This window comes from Echinococcus granulosus, assembly GCF_000524195.1.
Source record: "Echinococcus granulosus chromosome Unknown EG_S00003, whole genome shotgun sequence".
In the NCBI taxonomy this organism is placed as follows: domain Eukaryota; kingdom Metazoa; phylum Platyhelminthes; class Cestoda; order Cyclophyllidea; family Taeniidae; genus Echinococcus; species Echinococcus granulosus.
The window spans coordinates 467,764-480,807 of record NW_020170383.1 but is presented as its reverse complement, the minus strand read 5'-3'; the positions used below and the strand labels follow the sequence as shown (position 1 = coordinate 480,807).

The window sequence follows — 13,044 nt, the reverse complement described above, 5'->3', positions numbered from 1 at the left end:
GGAATTATGCTGTCCCTCGGCCAGGGGTACCACAAATTCACTTTGATAAGACGAACTGGTTCATTTGTTTTAACGTCAAGCATTAGATTACTTTCACAAGGCATAATCTTCTAGTGCATATAAAACAAAAATATCGAGAAGTGTTAGAAAACAGGCAGAAATAAATTTTACTTCAGTGAACGAACTCACTGCATAGATAGCTTGAACAGATTAATCACTCTAAAAAGTCTGTGCAGCTATAGTCCGACTAAGCGATCGGGTTGCTGGCACACTTGCTTGACATCCTAACTTATCCCTCGTTTGGCCGTCTTACCGAAAAACGTGCCTTGGCGATAACAGTAATTTGTAAACCTTTGCGTTAAAATCTTGCAGCAGACCCCCCATCTTCTTCACTATGGACTTAAATAGTCAATCTTCAAAACACTGCTTAATTGGATTGTAAGACCACAGCTTCTGTTAAAACGCTTTTGATAATATATTAAGTGGCATATGATTTCTATTTATGAAGATGACAATTGTAAAATAACGACAAATTTTGTGAATGAGATGTAGCATTCTAAATAAACTGTCTAAACGAATTGCAATGCTTACGTATGTGCATTATCTTACGCAATTAAGTGTTTTCAGGTCATTAATTAAATCCCATCCAGGCGCTTCCAAGCAGGGGCAGACCTTGATAACTGTAAGCATTCAACGTACCATTTATCTGAGCCGCGTCGCAAAAAATCGTCCAAGATATATTCACCATCCCTTTTATGCTGTGATCGTTGTATCTCACCAGCTCGATGTAGGTGTGCATGCTCCTCTTCACAAAAAAATGGTGGATGGTGCAGAGCGAGCCCAGAATAGGAACTCCACTAACAGTTTGTGTACGACTTCATCCATTCTCCAATTACGTCACGCACCCTTGATTTGCCCACGTTTATACTATTCGGTTACGCTAGTTTCTTACTAAGGGTGTGTTGAGAGATGATTGCATCATCTCATTTCACAGACACTGCGTTTCCGCAAATATACCTATCTAGGTGCCTAGTCCGTAATTTAGTAAATTTTTATTTAAACACACGATGCTATACAATTTAAAATGTTAATGGACACTGCAAATTTCATAAGAGCACCTGTCTTAAGAGCTAACATAACATTAAAATGAAAAACAAATCCTTTGTAAGAAGGAAAATACCTTACCTTTACTGGAATTACCTTCTTTATGAGGCTTCAGAGTACTTTTCTCTCTGTTGAGAGCATAAATATGAAATAGAACCGCTTAATAAAATCATTTCAAGAAGCTGGGCCACTCTGAAAATACTCCATTAAGTAATCGGTGCAAATGGAAATCCTAGATAATCACACGAAGCCTACTCCCATTAACCTCACTTAACAATACAATAAGCGGCAAGGCTAGCTCACGTCTTCCGGGTCCGCAAATTTCAATGCAATTTTACGTGCAATTACTTCGTATTCCACACCATCACAAAAAAAGTGAGGTCTCAGCCACGTAGAAAATCCCAAAATTTTTTATCTCAAACCGAGAGTTTGCTCAAAACCCTATTTTCGTAATAGAAACCGAAAAAAACCCAATAATCAAAACCGTTTCCCAGGCACAAAACGGCTGACGCAGACTTCCCCATCACTTGATCATTCTGCTTCACAAAGCTTCTCATTTACAAAGCCTTTTCGGAATATTACTTTCACGAACCAATACACTATGTGAAGGCAGCCTCCTCACTGGCATTGGTTCGGGTGTAACTTCGGAGCACTTGGACGTAGAAAATCCCTTGGAGAAATTAAACCACAAGCGCCGTGCCTGCAAAGAAAAACAGTCACCTTTAAAAGTTTCTCGTGTCAAAGGAAATTACCGACCACCACAATGTTCTCAGCATAACTTAGTTATCCATTCGTCTATAACTATCCAAGAAATTACTAGAATTCTCGTAGCCGAGTAATTTGGCAAACCCTTTTATCCGAAGTAGATATTTAAAATTGTGGTGCGCCAGAAAGCTTCGGCGCTCTATGCTAATGGTTTATAAGTTCGAAGGAAAACCCCACTTGCGGAAAGATTACCAACACTACGAACTTTATGAATTATTTCAAAATCAGCACAATACCTAACTTTAGTCTCCAGCCAATCGAGAATGGAAAACTCGAGTAGTAAGTTTTGAATAGCACTTTTATTACCCACGATTTCTCCATGTTGCTCGAATTCGTACTACAAATAAGCTCCTTTCCGCTACCTGATGGCAAATCCCACGTATGTCAACAGAAGTTAGTTGTTCCTGAAAAAAAACCCATTTTGAAAGCCACAGGTATAGCAAGTGCTCAAACACTGTCGGATTGACTTTTTGATACTTAAAATATATTTTCCTAGTTATCTTATTGTAAATTCATAATTTCACTGTCAAGATAGTGGACTATGCTGCTGAGAGCTCTACATGAGTGAGGATAAAACCGAGGTTAACCAATCGGACGGCAAGTACGGTTTTGAATGCCGCCTGTGTTTAAGGTAAACTGCTTTGCTGCGCACTAATTATGGCAGACCGCTTAACTCACCCATGCCCTCCATTTATAATTTGACATTTTTCGTTATAAATGTTTGGCTAATGTATAAACCTTAAATGCGTTTGTTAAGCCTATTTTGATTACATTTCCGTGTTGAGTATAAAAATTATAAACAGGCACATTTGTATTGACCTCTTAACTTCAATGACAAATATATCTGTTCACAAACCACATTTGCCTCCAAAGGATTCCTATAAAGTGGGTCCAGTATTTTTGCTACTCCATACAACAGTCATGAGTTCTTTTGTCATTATAGTGTGAAAAACAGTGCAATAGACAAACTGCGAATTTTAGCTCAATTCACAGGCAAAATTAAGTCGCAGAAGCATGGGGAAGTACCACTTTCATTTATTCTAGAGAGAAGCAATTGATTTTCTACAAAAAGTGCGTTGCGCTATGAGGAGAGCACTACCATATCCACCTCTCAACTGACTTACCCTCAATTATATTTTTGAACAATATTTTATGATCAGCTGGGACCGTTTTAATAGCTATTACATAGAGACATGGGCAAACACATGATTTAAGAAAATTTTGGAAAATGTATTCATTGAATAATTAACAGTCGATCAATTTTTGGTTACCCAAGCAATGTGGAACCTTGAGGGGCCTAAAAAGGTGCTCAATAAAGTGCAAAATAGCAAAAAGTAGTTTTCTGAACAAATGACACCACAATGCAGCAATGTCTGCTATATATAAACAGTACTCTGGTGAAAGAATAGCCAAAGAGTACCGTAGTAAAACGGTTCAAGTAATTGTGCACTAATGTTAATCACCAGCAGTAAATTCCCATAAACTTCCCCCACTGACTTCAAAATATGTTCAAATATTAGACAAAGGAGTTCTAGTGAAAAGGTTTAAATTATTAAAAAACCCAGTAAATTGATGGTGTACATAATGAACCTGCTCTTATTATTTACGACCTAAAAAAAGAAACTAGTGAAAATTAGAGCCGATGGCAAAAGTAAATTTTGTTTTGAGAAAAAGAAAGGAATCGTAAACGCACACATCAAAAGCAAGGTAGGTGAGAATCTGTTCCTGGTGCGCCAGTGGGACATTCCCATCAATCTGTGCGAGGTATCTGTAGAGGTCGCTAAAAAGTTCGAACGAAATCCGCGCATGACCACCCTCTGGATCGGAAGTTAATAATTCACAAAGTAGTTTCATTGTGGTTGCCAAAGTCTAAAATCCATCGACAAATAACTCGTTCGTTGGTTGTATATTGTCACCACCTAGCACAAAAATTTCGATACTTTTGGAAAATATGAAGCTCTTAACTAGACGGGCAAATTTTGTGCTACTTCTTAAGTTGCAGAAAACCAGGAAACAACCATTTTTCAAAAAAAAATCTCGAGGTTAGGACTAAAGTAATCATTGCCAATGACACCAAGGATGTAACAGAGTAAAAAATGCAGAAATAAGAGTTGTGCCCTTAAAAGCGATTGATTGCAGGATTGGTATGAACTTCAAGCACACCTACAGGAGCAACCTGAGTGGCCGCTAGGGCAAAAAAATGAAGCCAACGAGCATCATCACCGAAGTTACCGATGCGCCAAATTTCTTGAAGACGTTCTAAAGGCAGTGCTAATGCAAGCCATTTCTCCTCAATTTTACACAAATTCACACGTTGAAAGCCACCAAGCTAATTAAAGCAAAACAAAAGAGTGTAAGTCAGAAAAGCATATCTATACAACCGGCCACAAGTAAAATAGCTGGTTTATCTTCGAAGGACAATTTAAGCTATAAAAACACATAAGAACTGGTAAGGGCTTCCTAGTATTAAACAAAATATGTAGATTACAAAAATTGGCAACGACGCAGGTTGCAAGCATTGCCGAAATCCATCAACTGAAATTCAAAATAGTTCTTATACCTGGTTGTGCAATATCTTTAAAAGACCGAGCGTCAGTCCTGTGTCAGTTTTTTGCGAAGAAATGGCCATTTCTAGACGCTCTTTAACCGGTGGGACCTCGTTATGTGCAAGTGCCTTAAAGTACCTACAGGTAACACCACCTGATCTACCTTACTCGTATGACCATACAAGGGGGTCCTTTGGTTGCGTTCGAATAGCCGCCTTAGTGAACTGCTTTAGAATATCAGGCAAAAGCGGTGGAATTTCAATTTGCTCGTGACAATAATAGGGCTCCTCAGAAATTTGCATACCTCAGAAATACTTTGTTCACGCGAAAGTCACTATAACAACATCAAAGCCGATGCGTTAAAACCAACCACAACATTTTCGATTAGTCGAAGTACAGTAGACTCATGTGCTGTAAAAGCTTTAAATTAGGTCTTTGAACCACAAAACACAACGATTTTAAAGGAATTATTCAAGTTGCACAAGTTATTTAACAGTGACATAATTTACAACTTGCCCACTCCTATGGCTATTTCAACACTGCAAACCATGTATCTAAAACTAAACACTTTTGGTGATTATTAGGTTATTAGTGTTTTACTAACCATATTAGAAGAACTTTTTTGAAATCCGTTGCACTGTGATGTATAATGGCCTAGTAGAAACAAAAACAGCACTTTGTTCTGCAAACCATACGCAACTCTATGTCACCTCGTTTTACTCGTTACTTCGTTTTTCTCTAGAAAGGTCTTCTTGTTTAAAGTGTCACTGGCTTTCCAGCGCGTTTTTGTTGCATTAAAGGATGACTCAGTTTCTGCCTCCGAATCTGCTTGCCCTTTTTGCTCCGCGCGACCCGATTCCATATGTGCCCCCAATAGAAAAGCACAAAAACCACAGAAAACTTCCATATACCGGTGTTGCCCAGTTTTTGGGGGAATTTGAGGTATTTTTCAGCTGTTGGGTTTTTGTGTTATTTACTGTTTTTAACCCCTCCTTTCTAAAATCATTATTTGTTGTGACGCACAGGATCCTTCCGAAACTCCCGCCTCATCTCGAATCGAAACTAGAGAGGAAAGGAAGGCTCGGAAACGAAAGGAAAAACAGGAACAGGCTAATTACAAACTTGAACGCGATCTTGCTCTGTGTATGTCTGATTGTCCACTTTATTCCTTTAGGGAATCCAAAGAAACTTGTTTCTGGTACAACAAATGCTTATAACACTCTCTTCGTTGCTCGACTGGTAAATAGGTGTGCCTTTTTCAGTCTATTAATCTAGAACTACGATACTTCTGAACACAAGCTGCGCAGAGAGTTTGAAGTGTATGGGCCGATCAAGAAGGTAGTTTCATGTTCTGGTACTTCATCGGTTTCAGATATTCATGATCAAGGATGCAGCTACTGGCAAGCCTCGGGGTTACGCTTTTATCGAGTTTGAGCATGAAAGGGACATGCATGGTAAGTTTGGTTTTTGTATGTTAACTAGTGTTGTAATCAATGTTCACCGCATTTCTCTGCCTGAGTAGAGTCATACCCTCTTGTATTTTTTGTACTGACCATTTGTTGAAGCGCAGATGACAGTTAATCAGCCAGCACGACTGGATGAGAAATACTTAGATATCAGTTTGCGTCAGGTATGGCTTATGTTCGGAGCAAGCGCTCGCATCTTTCTTTGGGTACCTGGTTTAAGGGAAAGCATTAGTTTGTGACAAAAAGGCATTGATGTAAGATTTCTTGTCTTTTTTTATTCAGACCGAATTACAATTGCCGGCTTGGGATCTTCTAGCCGCGTTTGAATGTCATTAGGCAAATTGCAACATTTAATCTTATTTTCTGGTAAGCCGGGTAAGATTTACCAGGGAAAAGGTTGCTCTGGTAATACTGCTCATGATAATACGCAGTAGCCACACTGGGATAGGTCCAAACTTCGTCAACTTATGTCCACGGAAAGTACGACGCTCTAGCCAACGGTAGTTTTGGTAAGCGCGGTCTAGGTCGGGTATCATTTGTGTTTACCTGTTACTTCGTTCTTGTTCCGTTCTTGAACTCTCTTGTCTTCGACTCCTGCTTTGACTGTAAAGCTGCGAATAAGGATGCGAACGGCCGGAAAATTGATGGACACCGTATTCTTACCGACATTGAACGCGGAAGGACCCGTCCGGATTGGCGACCGAGGCGATTGGGTTCGTTTTAAAGTCTGCTTTGCCAATTTATCAATTTTCTATTCATTAACAGACATTCGTTATGGCACTTGAATCTTTAGAAAATCGTTTCATTTGCAACAGTATTTCAGCATCACCTCCTACTGGACGGTGTGTCGTTTTGACTGCCTACATTATTCGTTTTCGATTCCCGCTTGCTAACAGGTAAGGGTCTTGGTAAGTCTCGCAGCGGCCCCAGTGACTCACGCCGTGATGAAAGGAGGCGAGATGAAGATCGCGATCGGGACCGGGATCGCGAGAGGAACCGCGACCGCGATCGTGATCGAAGACGTCGCAGTAGGTCCCGCGAATACCGGGATCGTCGTCGTAGGAGCCGTAAGCTACTTTTAATTTGGTTGCTTAAGTCCCTGGTTTCATCGTGAATTACTTTTGCTTCGGGTGCGTTTGTTATTGGTGTAAATTATGCACTGTAGCTCACGTTTCGTTTCAGATAGCCGGGAAAGAAGACGCAGTCGTGATCGCTCCCGCGAGCATGGACGCAGAGACCGATATCGTCGGGATGAAATGTCCCAGTATGGTGAGTATGGCGCGGAGATTAAAGCGGAATATAATGGGGATTACTAATCTGTCTGTCAACAATTCAGCTTTTAATAAAATCCATGTACACACCCCTTTTACTCTTCAACTTTTGTCAATATCATTCTGTATTAAATTGCCCTCCTTTTTACTAAAACATGGTAAGCAATTGTCCTGGTAACAATGTGTATTATAGCGGTGATTGATGCTAAGTCACAGTGGAGTAGGATTGAGGCAAATCTTCAGCTGTAGGTGTATTTTGGAGCCCTCCAATAGCAGCAAGCGAGAATCATCCCAATAAGCTAAAAAGTTGAAAAAAAAATATCCATGATTTTGCAGAATTTCATGCGTAATGTGAGGATCTCTTGCTTGGAGCAAACGTCTGGTAACGTGTTCACTCCCTCCGAATAGGGGATTTTGACGCTCTTATCCGCACACTTGAACTCGGTTGGCGTGGCGCATTGGCGTGTGGCGGGATTCGTGTGACGAGTCCTAAATTGGTTCACAATGGGTTGTGGATTGATATTCATTCAGCGTCAAAAACTCGATCGCCACTGGTACCAACCACCCTGAGTTATTTGGTCGGATTATGTTCGCTCTTAAGGTCCTAGCTGTATACTGGGGAAGTGCTGTTGGGTATCACCTGGTTTCACTCCTCTAAGACCGCTCCTGCTGCTTTTTGTAACTCATTCGCTGTGATTGGTATGTCTAATCAACATTCTTGGCGGGAGTGCGCCTTTTGAACTTTTTTCTCAAGGCAGCAAACTGTCATGGCGTGAGTCAAAGTACTTCACTTTGCGTGGATTACCTTTGCATATTAAAAATAGGATTTCACCTCAGTTCCCTCAAAATAACCTTTACATAGACTTGTTGAGCTTCAAATTTGTTCCTTTGGTGAGGTAGTTAGTGGCCACTCCACGCAGTCAGTATTCAGCGCTTTTGACTTGAACTAAATCAACGGAAGTTCCCTAGTTTAATTGACCGAAGGAGCTAGAGGAAACAATGGATAAGGAGTTAAAAGAGAACTACTCCTAATGCGCCGCACAGACCATCTCTCGAGGCCCCAAAAATGAAGAGGGTGAAAAGCTGAACACGACCTGTAGTTACGGAATAATAAGCATGAGAACTGAATTAGTAAATATTTGAAGTTTATTGTGGTATGAAGTGCCGTCTGTCCATTTATTTTCAGATCTTCCTATTTAAAAGGTTCTTTAATGAATAAAACACGTCGTGCTTCAGCAGTGAGCAGCTTTAAATCCCATCTGTGGTCATCTAGGTTGTGCTCTCATGAAATAGCAAAGTGACCTGACGTTTACCTTTCGCAGTCTCACAAACACCAGCATATACATGTGTACTGGCTGCATAGTTGGTAGCTGTGCCATAGTGGAAGCCAGATCTTCTCTTTGACAGAGAAGTTTGATATTGCGTTGGCAGGGACAAAGTGTCTCAAAATTAAGTCACATCTTTCTAGAAATAGATGAATTTGGAGTTTAATAGGTGCGCCTAACATATCGAATTGTATCCACGCACAAACCAATTGCCATGAATTCGGCTTTTGATTTGTAATATAGACACAAACCTAAGGGATTAACAAATTCAAGTCATGTGATATCCCTTGTGAATAGCTATTTCTTGCTTCAACAATGGAGTAACTAATTAGTTGTTTTTCTACAGGTTAATTCTACAAAAACATTCCAATTTGAGGTATGCAATTTTGAACACGGTGTTAACTTGACAGCGGACAATGCTTGTCTGATATATATTAATAAAAATTGAGGGGGCGAGAACTAATAGACCGTTAACTCACCTCAACAACCGCGAGAGCGAGAAGAACAATACAGATTATGAAAAGGGTAGAGTTCAGTTCATCCGTAATCGCTGACATACAACCCTAAGAGGAAATTATTTACAGATGTCAATCTACCGCCTAATACATATGTTTGCATCATGGTTGATCGTTAAGGCTGATGTCCCAAAAGATGTTCTGTAAAATTTTAAGTAATAAATAATCATATATATTAAGAATTCAACCCAATTTTATAGATACAAGCAGCCATTTTCTGTAGGTGTGCACCTACGGGAGCAACACCGCTGGTCGCAGAGGGTATATTTGACGTCCTGCCTCCAATGCAGAACTAATTGGCACAAAGACGCTTCATACCAAGATGCCAACTTGAAACATTTAAGAGTTGATCTTGGAGCAAACTGTCACTCAGCGTCTGACCGCAGAACATCTAATAAAGCGCTGTACACGGATGACCCTATCAGCCAAGCGAAGTGCTAAATATGTTAATGAAATTCAACAACCAAGCGAATACTGCATGCTCCCGATAAAATAACTGCACCACTTTATGATATGCAACAAAGAACCGTACCATAAGAAGGGAACTTGATTAGGCAATGAACGTTCTCAGTCGAATAAACACATGCATGCTTCCGCTACTGTGTACCGTATACCGTATAGGACCGCATTTTATTATTTTTCTGTGTCGATGATTTCAAAATATAATGCTAGTGTCACCTTCAATGAGAACAGTCTTATGCGTTGAGAATCTCAAGGAAAAGTGAATTTTATCAGGAAACACCTATACTTCTAAGCTCGAACGTTAGTGACTGCAATTATTTGGAAAGGGCACAATATCGCTTTTAAGCAAGATTTTTGGGAGAAAGATATCAATTTCTATGTGCAATAAGAAATTCTAGTTTAAGATTATGCACGGGATATTCCGTATAATTGTAGCTGTGTCGTGTGAGTAGGAATAAAGGCAATGACTACATTAGTTATTTTTTATTAAAAACGGGCTGAATCTCCTATAGTACCATAAAATATAATCCAATAACCCACATTATGATAAAAATGGTTGACAAATAGATATCAACTATAAAAAATTACTTTTGGGGTAGGTTCAGAGATTTTGGGGAAGTTAAACGGCGAACATTTTCGTTTGAAGCCTCAGCTTAATAAATTTTGCTGTTTCTACGAAAATATAAAGTAAAAGTTTCCAAAAAGCATAGGAAATAATGTGAAAGTAAACAACCCCAGTTGGGGGACACTATGTAGATAGGTAGCAGAATACCTATCAATGAAATACTGTCATATTAAAGTGTTCAATGCGTTAAGTGAATTTTTGAAAAAGGGTATTCTTATAAAGTAAGGCCCAAATAAAAAAATTATACTAAAGTTATTTTATCCTGCAAATAATTGCTTTATAATATGAAATGCATGAAACTAGCAGAATAAAGCTAAATTGGTCAGAAAAATACCTTGTAATAAATGTTTGAAGGGTGAATTATCCTGCCACATTCTGCATGCGGTCCAATGCAGCACGAACTTGGAACAACACTTGGAATTGTAGAACTCTTGTTTAAAGGAATCCTCGATTTAATTTCAAAACCCGTCCCATGCCAATCGCGATAATTTCTTGCTCCGCAACAATGAAATTGTTTTTGAAGATCGTCTACAGCACGAGTTGTATCAGTGTCTGCCAAATGATATTCATTATTCATTTTCAAGATAAGCGCATCAGCGTTCCATCCGTAAGCTAATTTATAGTAAATCACAGCAGCCGCAGCAGCACAAAATTGCAAGATCAGTGCCAGAGCTAAAATGGTGGCGTACTGCTCCGATAACATTAGTTTTATAACAGCAAACCAATTTTAAAAACGGTGTGTCATTTTTAGATATTGCGACAAACCCGAATACACATACGACTATCAACAAAATCCCAATGCATATAAGAAGGTAAGTGTTAACGTAGGCCGTCTCTCCCAGTAAGAGTGGTAGAATTGGACTTCTAACAAGTGATAAATAGATTCCAAGACCAATAAAAGCCAGTGCAATAGCCTAAACTTGGTAACGAGCGATAAAAATACCGTTATAATTGAAGTAAAGAATATTAGGAAGGTTTTTATCCAGCTCGATGATAGAGAGCAGCACAAAGCTTTCCCCTTCTTCCCATTGCTTTGGGAACTCTCATTTAGAAGGCGGTCATGCTGAATCCGGCTATCAGACTGTTTCATTTAAGAGACTAAAAATGATTTAGATGTACCGCTATTTACTTGACCTTAAAAACGGTTTAAGTGCTTAACCAGTTAAATAGAATATTAAAAATATAAAAACAAGAATTATAAGTTAGAGCCGAAAAATAACTTTTAAAAATAAACGCTAGTAAATTTAGATCTAAATCAAACTTTAACTTTCATCAGACATCCAGAAAATTCTTAATGTAGATTTCCAGTTTTTTCAAACAAAAAAGGTTAAAAAATTCCAATTTGCTTCGCCCATGCAAGGCTTTACAAAAAAAACCTTTCTGAATACAAAATTTGCAAAGCAAGACTTTCCTGAATACAAAAGAAGACATAAGGCTCCAGCAGAATGTATGCATTTAATATACAAAATTGAGTGGAACTACTAGTAAGGCTTAAATCCAGTTTATTTAGTAGTGGTACAAAGGCGGAGTACCTGGGTGTCTGATTTTGCAAAATAGAGCGTTAAACATGCAAGGACTTACACAACTACTCTTCTCTTTAAGCGTCGTTCCCACCATTCCCCTTGGTCAACCCCCACATTGGCCATCATGAAAAAATCAATGCTGTTAGGATACGCCTAAAGACCAACGATGCCGGTCATCAATATTCCATGTGAATGAGGAGATGCTCAGTCGTAAGATCACTGACACCTCCTAAAAATTCTACTGTGGGGAAATCTGCTAGCCATCACGCGCGTCTATTGCTGGTCGTAGGAACACTGGCATCAAAGCAGTCCCGTAGCGAAAAATGGATTTAACGCTGTCTTGTGGGGGTAGGGTTTCGCTTCTTCTTTTCCTTAACACACGTTTTTCTCACTTTAGTGTTGCCCATCCATAATCTATCTGTGTTCTATTCAGCTAATAGAAATGTAGAGAAGGTAGCACGTTTTCTTTTATTTGTTGTACCCATAGGGGTGCAGTGAGGATCCGCTTTTGTAGCTACACTTGTTAAAAATTTTCCTGCAGACTGAGTAGTTATAAAGGTAGGCGTCATTTTGACATCTCAATTATGGGACACCACTGATTCTCTCACCCGTAGCACGCGCACTTCCATCGCCATACTTAGGTTTGTCATTCAGTAATAGAAGTTATAACAACTGTTCTTAAAATCAGCTTTGTGTACCGCTGCTATTAATATAGCGTCCCAAGACTTCTTTGAAGATTAAAGAATATATGCAGTACTCTGGGAGAATATATGTTTTTAATGTTTGTTTAAGCGCACCTTTAAGGCGAGAGGTAGCCAGAATTTGAGAATCTTCTATTGGATCAGACGCCACCGACTACAAAAGAGTAAACATACCTAGAACGCGTTTGACCGCAGCATCTGTACCACTTGTAACAGGCACCAACCCATATATCCCATCCTCGCATAACACATTTACTACTTCTTTCAAAGGTATGAAGGCCAAAGCGGAAGAAATCAAAACGTAATATGTGAAGTTGGTGGAAGCGTCAGCGCAGCCTTCTTTTTTTATCAAGATGTGGAATGCAAAACCGGCTTTAAACCGCCAGATTTAGCTTTGGTCCTACCCTTAGGGCCTGATAAATCGTTACATCATCCGGTAGTCTTCTCTAGCGCCGGGTTATAGAATTGTAGCGTAGAGTCCCGACACTTCCATGAAGACAAAAAAAACAGCACTCGGGCAGAATATATGTATTCAGCGCATAGAGGGTGTCTGGGCTACTAGCATAGCCCAAAGGCTGGCCCACCCAGCGAGATACAAGATGTAGCGTCCCGAGACTCCCTGAAGACGAAAGAAGATACAATACTCGTGCAGAATATATATATTTAGCACGGAGAAGGTGTCTGGGCTATTGGCATGGCCCAAAAGGCCAGCCCACCCAGCGAGGTACATAGGGGCTAATT

The 13,044-nt window shown here is 39.6% G+C and overlaps 3 protein-coding genes across 3 annotated transcripts; 1 reads left to right on the top strand and 2 right to left on the bottom strand. All coding sequences in view use genetic code 11, as the record gives it.

Moving 5' to 3' along the window:
* Positions 1 to 3,114: 3,114 nt before the first annotated feature.
* On the bottom strand, positions 3,115 to 4,717 carry EGR_00735 (Ropporin-1-like protein; the record flags this gene model as incomplete). The annotated part of the gene is made up of 5 exons (XM_024489984.1): positions 3,115 to 3,166; positions 3,563 to 3,738; positions 4,037 to 4,198; positions 4,430 to 4,553; positions 4,584 to 4,717. The coding sequence occupies 5 exons, from the start codon at positions 4,715 to 4,717 to the stop codon at positions 3,115 to 3,117; spliced, it is 648 nt and encodes a 215-aa protein (XP_024355387.1).
* A 499-nt stretch (positions 4,718 to 5,216) lies between these two features.
* EGR_00734 (U1 small nuclear ribonucleoprotein) lies at positions 5,217 to 7,197 on the top strand (the record flags this gene model as incomplete). The annotated part of the gene is made up of 8 exons (XM_024489983.1): positions 5,217 to 5,357; positions 5,441 to 5,558; positions 5,590 to 5,654; positions 5,691 to 5,753; positions 5,788 to 5,869; positions 6,493 to 6,594; positions 6,778 to 6,948; positions 7,064 to 7,197. 8 exons carry the CDS (start codon positions 5,217 to 5,219, stop codon positions 7,195 to 7,197), a joined length of 876 nt encoding a protein of 291 aa, XP_024355386.1.
* Positions 7,198 to 7,391: 194 nt separating this feature from the next.
* EGR_00733 (CD151 antigen) lies at positions 7,392 to 10,782 on the bottom strand (the record flags this gene model as incomplete). The annotated part of the gene is made up of 3 exons (XM_024489982.1): positions 7,392 to 7,451; positions 8,957 to 9,040; positions 10,414 to 10,782. 3 exons carry the CDS (start codon positions 10,780 to 10,782, stop codon positions 7,392 to 7,394), a joined length of 513 nt encoding a protein of 170 aa, XP_024355385.1.
* Between the last annotated feature and the right edge of the window lie 2,262 nt (positions 10,783 to 13,044).